The following is a 10,595-nucleotide window of genomic DNA, read 5'->3' as shown; positions in this document are numbered from 1 at the left end:
ATGAGTTTTCTAAATGATGTATACGTCTGTATGATAGAAATAGATGAATTTATAAAAGTTATATGTGATTTTAGACACACCCAAATGACAGTCTTGTTACAGACACGTATAGCTTATCAATCGTCTAAATGTATTTTATCAGTGACGGATCTTAAAAAAAATCGTATGTGACACACCATCTATTTTCACTGATTTTATGGTAGTGACCACTTGTCGCTGTGCTAACTGCTCTATTTTCATCACCCCGCCGTCAACCCCGCCTACCACCCGCGCTACCACTCGCTGCCCCGCCACGACATAGCCCACCACCACCTCAGCCCTCCTCTAACCCCCTAGGGTTGTCACTGAACCTAAAACCTCAAAGTCTAATCCATCTTTTAAACTCGTCAGCATTCATTCGGTAAGATCGGTATACAACAAATATGGTGAGTTGGGTTGAAACAAAATGAACTCGGCAAGGCTGAAAAGCTGCTTTCCCCCACACCAAAACCCATGTTCGCTCGCCGCCACGCCACCTCCTCCTCCTCCCCCTTCTCTCCCGCCCCTATATAAACCACCCAACCCGCTCCGCCATTGCCCATTCCCCCTCACTTGGCATTTCGCCGCTCTCCTCCTCTACACTCTCCGCCTGCTTCGAGTTCGAGACCGCGCGTGCGAGCGAGCGGGCTAGGGTTTTGCGAGGCGGACCTGATCGATCGAGCGGCCATGGAGCAGAGGAACCTGATCGTGTCGGCCCTGAGCGTCGGCGTCGGCGTGGGGCTGGGGCTCGCGTCGGCGAGGTGGGCTGCCCCCGCACACGGCGAGGGAAGCGGTGGCGTTGGATCAGGTGCCGGGGTCGCGGAGGTGGAGGCGGAGCTGCGGCGGCTGGTGCTGGACGGCCGCGAGAGCGACGTCACCTTCGACGAGTTCCATTACTACCTCAGGTAATAGAGGTTGCTTGGTTGATGGGATTCGAGGAGGATCCGATTGGCTGGTGCGCTGTGCGATCCGATTTGGATAGCTGAGAGCGATCGTTTTGGGTTGGGTCGGATAGGATGCTTCCGAAGAATTTGATCCTTTCACACCTCACTGGAGTAGTTACTCTGCTCTAGGCTCTAGCAGATCATGCCTTATGCGTAGTATGCTTGCAAGTTTTTTCAAATGGTGGCATGGTAAGGAGTCGTGTTTTAGAAAGAAGGGAAACAAAAGCAAAAGGGGTTACTTCATTCACACAAATTGCAGCACTTGACTTTTAACTTTGCTAATTTAGGAATAAGATTTCTAGTTCCGTTCAGTACTTCAGTTCAGTTACGAACTTGCTGTGTTCAGTACTTCAGTTCAGTTACGAACTTGCTGTGTCACTGGCATAGTAGCATGGATAGCGTCTGAGCTGCTAGTGTGAATTCTGCAGCGAGCAGACGAAGGAAGTGCTCATCAGCGCAGCTTTCGTGCACCTGAAGAAAGCGGAGCTGTCCAAGCACATCCGGAACCTCTCCGCTGCAAGTCGCGCTATACTGCTCTCTGGCCCCACAGGTTCGTCCTCGCCGCAAAAATCCTTTTGCTTGGAGAGCTAGGTGTCCTTTCTCAATGGTGTTAGTTTTGTTAACTGCTGCTTGTGCAGAGCCATATCTGCAGTCCCTAGCGGGAGCTCTGTCCCACTACTTCAAAGCGCGGTTGTTAATTCTGGACATCACCGACTTCTCGCTTCGGGTCAGCTGGAAACTGTTAAGATATGTAATTTTGACTTGTCATTGTCATCCTGTTTTCTAAACTCGTTGTTGCTGAATATTTATGCAGATCCAAAGCAAATATGGGGGCTCCAGCAAAGCCATGGTGAGTTACAGTCCCCAAGGATTTTTTACTAAATAATGAAAAAATGTTCCTGATTGCCTTTTCTTTTGACAAAATGGTTCCTGTGTGATCGTGTTTGTCTACAGTTTTGTATTAAAAAATATATGTAGAGATCATGATCATGATCATAAAACTTCCCCTAAATAAAAGCATTTGCAACATCTAGTTTCTGTAAAATAGATCCAGCAACACTTGTAACATTTGTCGTTTTTGTCAACCCATATTGATGGATTTCTTGTTTGATTTGCTCCTGCAGGTTCATAATCAGTCCAAAGCTGAGACCACTTTTGGGAGGGTGTCTGATCTCTTTGGTTCTTTTATGACATTTCCTAAGAAAGATGAGCCAAGAGGTACCAAAGCACTACAATTTCTCTGTTAGATATGTTGTTTCGATTTCTTTTGAAAAGAGCAATTTGAATATTTCTCTTGTATGCAACTCTGGATAAACTGCCCGTGATGTGCACTGTGATCTTATCACTGTTTTCGCATACCAAGTTCCATTTCTTCAAATGCGGTTGCCCAAATTTTGTAGATTTTGATTTGTTCTTGTTCTGTTGTGCAGAATCATTGCATCGGCAGACAAGCAATGCAGATTTGAGGACTAGGTAATATACTTCTTGTGCTGTTTATCAAACCTGAGATGCGCAATATTCTATTTTCCATGTTATTTATACATCCTTTGTTTTCTTCAGAGGTTCTGATGGTTCTAGCAGCACACCTTCACTTCGAAAAAATACTTCTGTATCATCTGACATGAGTGATCTTGCCTCACAATGCTCTGGACATCCAGGTGAACTTTTTGTTCTGTTTTTCTTTCTTTGTTTTTTTCAGTTATTTTGATTTCACACATGTGCAGAATTTAGTGTAGACAGCTCCTAGATCACACTTACTAGTCTCCACCAGTTTCAGACTGTGCGGTGTCCGCATTTTCTGGTAAAATTGTGTACATGTGTCATATTATTTCTGACGTATAAATGGACTCTATGTTATCTTTTAGAAAAATTGCATGTACATTAGACATGTGCTACAGTAGAACTACAGACCAATATATTGCAGAAGTTTCTTACAGCTCTTAACTTTTTCTGCTGATGCAAATTTCAGTAAGGCGAACCGTTAGCTGGTGCTTCGATGAGAAAGTTCTGATACAGTCACTCTATAAGGTGAATATACTTCTTGACTGAACTTGATTCACTCTGTTTAGGTATGATGTACTTATATGGCAACTACTTTTGTAGGTCATGGTTTCTGTAGCTGAAAACGATCCAATTATTCTTTACATAAGAGATGTCGACCATTTCCTTTGGAGATCGCAAAGGACTTACTCTATGTTCCAGAAAATGTTGGGCAAATTATCTGGTCAAGTGTTGATACTTGGTTCTCGACTACTCAATTCTGATGGTGATATTGGGGATGCCGATGAGAGAATTAATACCTTGTTTCCTTATCATGTTGATATTAAACCTCCTGAGGAGGAGACCCATCTTGATTGTTGGAAAAGCCAAATCGAAGAGGACACAAAGAAAATCCAAATTAAAGATAATAGAAACCATATCATAGAGGTACTCTCAGCAAATGACTTAGACTGTGATGACTTGAGCTCAATCTGCGCAGCAGATACTATGGTTCTCAGCAATTACATAGAGGAAATCGTTGTCTCAGCAGTCTCTTACCACTTGATTCACAACAAGGATCCTGAATACAAAAATGGGAAGCTCATTCTATCTTCTAAAAGGTTTGACCGTTGATTCTGATTTTTTTTTTTTTTTGACAAATACCATTGATCCTGTATTCCTGATGTTTAATTCACAATTAAGCTTTTCTTTCGGTTTCCATAACATAAAATTACTTTGCAGTTTGTCCCATGGGTTAAGCATTTTCCAAGATGGCCATGGTGGGAAAGACACTCTGAAATTGGAAGCAAGTGATGAAACAAAGGTACGCAACTGTCTTGTACAGCTATCTAAAATAGTGTACCGATGTATTGACGCTAACTTCAACATACCGTGGCAAAGGGTGATATGAAAGGTGCCACTGGATCTAAGAAGTCAACCACATCTCCAGTTAAAGATGGAGATGGTTCATCGCCACCACCAAAACCTGTAAGTCCTACTCAGTTGCTTGTGCCCCTTGTCCTACAACTCCGGTAGCCTATTATATGTCTAGTAGCTCACTCGATGTCAAACAAGTACCCTAGTTCATCTTTGTGGACATTGGTAATATTGAATTTTGTTATCGATATTTTTACTTACTGAGCAGGAAATTCCAGACAACGAGTTCGAGAAGCGCATCAGGCCAGAGGTCATACCAGCGAGTGAAATAGGAGTGACATTTGATGACATTGGAGCCTTGGCTGATATCAAAGAGTCGCTTCAGGAGCTGGTTATGCTTCCTCTTCGGCGGCCCGATCTTTTCAAAGGAGGACTTCTGAAGCCCTGTCGAGGAATTTTGCTGTTTGGGCCACCTGGAACCGGGAAGACAATGCTAGCAAAGGCTATAGCAAATGATGCCGGTGCCAGCTTCATCAATGTATCAATATCCACCATAACATCGAAATGGTTTGGGGAGGATGAGAAAAATGTCCGGGCACTGTTTAGTTTGGCTGCCAAGGTAGCTCCTACAATTATTTTTGTGGATGAGGTAGACAGTATGTTGGGGCAGCGTTCCCGGTGTGGTGAACATGAGGCGATGCGGAAGATCAAAAACGAGTTCATGAGTCACTGGGATGGTCTCTTGTCAAAGTCAGGTGAAAGGATTCTTGTTCTTGCGGCAACAAATAGACCGTTTGACCTTGACGAAGCCATCATCAGGAGATTCGAGCGCAGGTCCGTTCAAATGCCATGTTCTTGGGAGAGAATAGATGTAGACATGTTAGTCTGATTTTTTTTTTTGTTACACTGAACAGAATCATGGTTGGGCTTCCAACTCAAGAGAGCAGAGAGCTGATTTTGAGGACGGTGTTGTCAAAAGAGAAAGTTGATGAAAATATTGATTTCAAGGAGCTTGCAACCATGACCGAAGGATACAGTGGCAGTGATCTTAAGGTATGTGCACTGCCTTGAAACAAAGTATACACAAAGGTAGTATCGCGCATCTGACTATCTGGTTAGATAACTGAAAGCTCTTCTTTTCTTTTATGTTCCAGAATCTTTGCGTCACAGCTGCTTACCGCCCTGTTAGGGAGCTCCTGAAGAAAGAACGAGAAAAGGAACTGGTGAGAGTTCTAACTGCCTCGTGCTTAAATACTTAGCTGAATATGCGACGAGCTAAAATGGATGCTAGCCAATTATGAAAAAACACCTTCTGCTGATCGTGTAATACTTGTCCGATGATCCGATGCTTCAGGAAAGAAGGGAAAAGGAGGTAAAAGAGAAGGCGGCTACGGCAGAGAATTCAGAAACTCCGAAGAGCAAGGAAGATGCAGAAAACAAAGAAGAGAATTCAGAAAACAAGGCGGATAGCTCAGAGGCAAAGGCTGAAGGTGCCAAGGAAGCGACCGTTGACCTTAGGCCACTGACGATGGAAGACTTGAGGCAGGCAAAAAATCAAGTGAGTTGCCAACGCCCTGATTTGCATACTAACAGAGTAAAATCGACATATCACTTGTCACTGAACCATTGTCCCATGACGCAGGTTGCTGCGAGCTTCGCCACCGAGGGTGCTGTGATGAACGAGCTGAAACAATGGAATGAACTCTACGGCGAAGGGGGCTCCAGGAAGAAACAGCAGCTGACATACTTCTTATAATAAAATGCATCCTTGATCATTTGGTGATATTTGCCCAAAAAAACGCCTGGATTTGAGGAGAGGATCTTCGAGGAACAGAGCAGGAATTGGGTCGTGGCAAATGAATCTCAGTTTGAGTTCACTCGGTAGCTTGAGTTTCCGTGAGAACGATGGTTCCATGAGTTCAATAGTTCAGTATAAACAGGTCATCATGTACAATTCTTTTACATACATTTGTATATGTACAATTCTAGATTGCAATTTCCTTCGTTTGTTAGTTTGCATATGTACATTTGGATTCAACAGTTTCTTGTATTAGACGGTGTCATTCCAGCTTCTCATCGGCTGCTATAATGTAGTAAAGCACAGCGAGTACAATTCCATATGTTCAGTGGGTAATTATTCTGCTACTGTCAATTCAGTTCATCAGAGTCCTGACTTGGTGAACGAGCAGCAGGTTCGTGTTCTTGCAACTGCAACCGAAGGCAGGAACATCACCTTGTGGATCTCCATCCGAACAGCAATTCACGAATGGCGAGAAAAAAATGAAGCAGCAAAGATTGCAATCCAGAGTTCACGATCGTTTTCTTTTTTGTAATGTCGCAAATGGTACTGCCATCTCACAAACGCAAACGAGTTGTGCAAGATTTTGGGACCGAGTTGCTTATCCTATCCGAGGGCAAACTTGGACGATATAGCACGGGCAAAGAGCTGTTCATCCCTAGGTCCCTCGTTTGCTCTTGAAAAGCCACAAGCAATCACTCGTTGCAGCAGTTTGAAGCCGCAGCCGTCGGAAAACAGATGTAATGGAACCGAAACTGATCACACATCCACGAATCCACGGACCCTCTCGTTTCTATGCGAAGATTATGGTTGTTAGGGATGCCTTAACACTCTCTGCTGGGATCTTCGCCTGAACCGATAAATTTTCGATTTTTGCGGAGAATGTGGCAGATGAGTCCCGATATCGCAAACAGTGTAGAGTCTGGCAAGAACTTGGGACGCATCTGCGGATGGTGTCCGAGGGGTAAAACTGGATGATACCACACCGAGGTAAAGCAGTTCGTCCCCAGGTCCCTCGTAACCAAACTAAACGAAACGGAGTCGAGGAAGCGAAACATGATCAAGAACAAGAAGGGATGCTCAGCGAATACGAACCAGAGGTAAATGTAGCATCATATCACCATCGGAGATGATCGATCAAGCCATACAGCTCTTCATTGCACCCTACCATGGGGAAAACACAGGACAAAAAGACACAGAAAAACAGTAGCGCAAAGAAGGGTTCCAGCAAAAGATCAAGCAGGACGAAGAAGCAGGCGGCGGCGGCGGAGGCGGAGGCGCATGGAGTTCTAGGGCAGCGGAGTTGAGTGGTATAAATGGACGAGGAGTTGGAGCCGAACTCCATTGTTGGATCCACTTGGGCTGTCTTGCGCGAACTACGAGCTCAATTTAACTGACGACTCGGCGTGGTTTTGAGGAAATCTCGGCCCAAGAAGGGCAAACAGCTCGGCCCATGCAGATGAGCCGGAAGTTATTTTTTAATAAAAACTTGCAAATATATGCATCTATTTTTAAAAATTACAAATCCAGACTCATTTTGGGCATTCCAAGGAAGGGAAGATCTAAAATAAAAAAACATCGTGTCTTAACGCTCTCAAAATTCAAAATATTATTGAAATAGTCATTAAAAATTCTGAAAAAATATGTTGTGTTAGCTTTTTAACAAATTTCAGCTCTGTAATTTTTTGATTTAAAACCGAAAAATAAAAGTTCGCGGAAGTTTTCCTCTCCCGATGGGAAGCCTCGCGTGCCGGACAAGCTGATGCAACGGAGAGGCCGCGTTTGCCCGTGTCACGCTGCCAATGGCAGAGGACGACGCGCCGTCCTTTTCGGCTCTTCCACAGCAAGTTCCCGAAGCAAAGCACGGCACGCGCGCGCAGCTATGGCTAAGCCTGCTACCGCGCAATGATCACTTGTGTGCCTTCTTTTCTCCGGTGACTGAACGGAGGAGGGAGACAACGGGCGTCACCGCGATTGGACGGCTCACCAAAAGAGGCTGCAGTTTGCTACTACGACCTACCAGTTCTACGGTGCTGCCGATGCTTCGTTTCGTCGTCCCCCCTACTCGGAAGGTCAGCAAGACTGACAGCCGAAACTGCCTCCTCGGTCCGGCCGGCCTGCTCGAGAGCCAAAAAAGCTCGTCGGCGTTTCAGGCACCGGTCACCTCGCCCTGGCGTTTCAACTACAGTCTCTTGCCGGTTCCGCAGCTTTGCCATGCGCTTCATTCTGAACAGACGACCGCGCCGTGCTCTCGTCTTGTGCAAACGCCGATGTACTTAAGTTGCTCGATTAATTAGTATGCACAATAATTCATTACGGGAATCATGCATAACCACTTGGCGAACAGACGTTGGTCAGACACAAACGTTGTTTGAACAGAGTTGGAACCTTTTGTTGTTTCCACAAAGCTTTACTGCATTCCTGCCTAACTCCACTGAGAACCACCTTGCTTCCTTGGCCTTCAGGAAACACTATCATCTTTTTTGAATGAATAGCAAGCACTATCATTAGCAAGTTTCTGGTTTTGATTCGTGAAGCTGTTAGTCAAATCTTTCTGTTATGTTTGCACTGTCTGCAGTGTAAACGTCCACAAAGCAACCCACCGCTCGTGCGATTGGGTGAGAGATAGCCAAGTTCTTGGCGAATAAAGTGCTGTTCCGTGGCTTAGGATGCTGTCTCTATTTCGCAGGTGGGGCGAGGTCATTATCCCAAGGCCTCGACTGAACTGAAGTGGTGGCCGCTGGGGACGCTTGGCGTCATTCCTGCCTCCAGCTCTTCTCTTATACTTTTGTCTAAAATGCGTCAGTTTAATACTGAACACAGAACACTTTAGCCAGCGTTTTGGATTTGGTTTCTGAATCAGCACCATAATTAACAAGAACATAACAAATTTCAACAAGCATGAACAGTTCTCTGAAAATAATGGATCTGCAGCTAACATTGTAATCGACTGTACTGTGTACTCCCCTACCAAAACTAATATCCTACAGTTAATGCTGGCTGGATACGAGCGTTGAACGGTCACAGCTCCTCGTTGGTCACTTGTTCCTGCGTCACAGGCGTTTGCTATTCACTTTACTGTTACCTGCCGCACTGAAAAGATTCATACCTGCAAACTAACATCTGCCTTGTTCGTGTGGTCATGACTCGGCGACAGCGTGCACGTCTGAAAAAGAAAGCGAAGCACCCGTAGAACGGCAGTCAAATGTTTGTACCATTTCTTTTTTGCCGGAATCAAATGTTTGTACCATTTCTTTTTTGCCGGAATCAAATGTTTGTACCATTAGACCAAACCCAAGGGACTCCCTTCACGGGCAGATTCCCGTCGTGAAGGGATTCCCGTTCCCTTCAGCGCTCCTAACGGTTTCCCTTCACGGTTCCCTTCACGACGGGATTCTCATGGTCATTCCCTTCAGGACGGGATTCTCTCTCCGTTCCCTTCGCGATTCCCCTCGAAGGGAAGCTGTTGGAGATGAGAGGAAATAAAGGAAATGGGAACGGGGAAAGGAATCGAGAAGGGAATGAAATAAAGAGAAAATAGTTGGAGATAGTCTTACACTGATCATATGTCGGAATCATACGAAGAAAGAAACGTCATGAGCGGCAGTCAAGTATTTGTACAGTCAGACTGATCATGTCTCTGAAACTCACGAACCCAAGAAGGGTACAGCCTGTCCCGACCCTTTTCCATCTCTTTTCTTTCACATCTTCAAGTGGATGCTTAGACACATTCTTCAAGCAAAAAAAGTGGATGTTTACGCCGGTATGTTTGTCGATTGTGTCAGAATGATATTTCGTGAAGCAAAATGCTTACACGAGCTCATCATTGGCAAAACTAAAGCTCAACTAATCTTGGTTTCTGGGCAGTAAAGAGTGCGAAAATTGTAGGTTGGGAGATGCACCTTCAAAGACTGGCTACTAAATCTGGTCTTCCTATGACTGGCATTTTCCAGCCCAAATAATTGCAGTACTGACTCGGGTCCAGAGCACTGTGGGCAAATTGGACCTGGAATAACTCTGGAACAGAACGGGATCGAGCAGATGAACGCACGCATGGAGTTGTAACCAAGAAAAAGAAAAGCTGTAAAAGCTTGCAGCATGGAGTTGGACCATCAAGTGCGACGCAGGCACGCAGGGTCTCTGTAATTCTGCATCTGGGAATCATTCACTGCACTGCATTGCACTGAAGCACACCACTCTGGTCTTCAGTCTTCACTCAATTACTCGACGTAGCACTGAAATGCCTTCTCCTGCCGCCCATGCCTGCTTAGGCACTTTCTCTGCGACAAAGCCTCTTTTTCTCGCTCGTTTTCCCGTCTTTTTTGAAGCTTCGGTTTCTTGTTTGGGTTTGGGCCCTGGCCCCTGGGCGACTAATCCCTCTTTTTCTCCACGCATGGCACGGGCACGGGCACGTAAGTGGTTTGTTTCAGTTATAAATTATAAAAAATAGTTTATAATCTGAGATCTACATTACTTGATTGTTACAATCTGAAAGCTAGATTGTTGTAATCTGGGATTGTGATCTAGCAACCGATATAGAGTATTTATTTCATCTTGAATCATAATCCACAAATAAGATCTAAGATTGTAACTATCAGACTACACAATTAAGATGGCTGTCACGAAACCACCAACCTACAGTATTTGTTTCAGCTTACCTATTGTGAATCGCAATCCACAGGTATGACCCAAGATTATAAATAGCAGACTACACAATTCAACTGGCTATCATAAAACCACTAACCTAGACTATTTATTTCAGTTTATATATTATAAATCGCAATCCACAAACAGAACATGAGATTGCAAATAGCAGTCTACACAATTCAGCTGGCTGTACTTGCTTCAGCTTACATATTATGAATCACAATAAAAAAATAATTTGTGATCTGAAATTGCAAATAACAGATTACACAATTCAAAGTGGCTGTCAGGAAACCACAAGCATAGAGATCAGTGTTCCCCCAATCCAACTGCCA

The 10,595-nt window shown here is 44.6% G+C and overlaps 1 protein-coding gene across 1 annotated transcript; it reads left to right on the top strand.

Moving 5' to 3' along the window:
* The first annotated feature begins 533 nt into the window (after positions 1–533).
* Positions 534–5,944, top strand: LOC133885169 (peroxisomal ATPase PEX6-like). Its single transcript, XM_062324835.1, has 16 exons — positions 534–923; positions 1,391–1,512; positions 1,601–1,689; positions 1,777–1,812; positions 2,087–2,180; positions 2,393–2,435; positions 2,523–2,620; positions 2,932–2,990; positions 3,066–3,562; positions 3,684–3,765; positions 3,843–3,929; positions 4,087–4,652; positions 4,733–4,871; positions 4,973–5,041; positions 5,173–5,376; positions 5,461–5,944. The coding sequence occupies exons 1-16, from the start codon at positions 706–708 to the stop codon at positions 5,572–5,574; spliced, it is 2,517 nt and encodes an 838-aa protein (XP_062180819.1). The 5' UTR covers positions 534–705; the 3' UTR covers positions 5,575–5,944.
* The last annotated feature ends 4,651 nt before the right edge of the window (positions 5,945–10,595 follow it).

Source organism: Phragmites australis, chromosome 11, assembly GCF_958298935.1.
Source record: "Phragmites australis chromosome 11, lpPhrAust1.1, whole genome shotgun sequence".
In the NCBI taxonomy this organism is placed as follows: Eukaryota; Viridiplantae; Streptophyta; class Magnoliopsida; order Poales; family Poaceae; genus Phragmites; species Phragmites australis.
The sequence above is the reverse complement of the archived record's forward strand: the minus strand, read 5'-3'. Positions and strand labels throughout refer to the sequence as shown.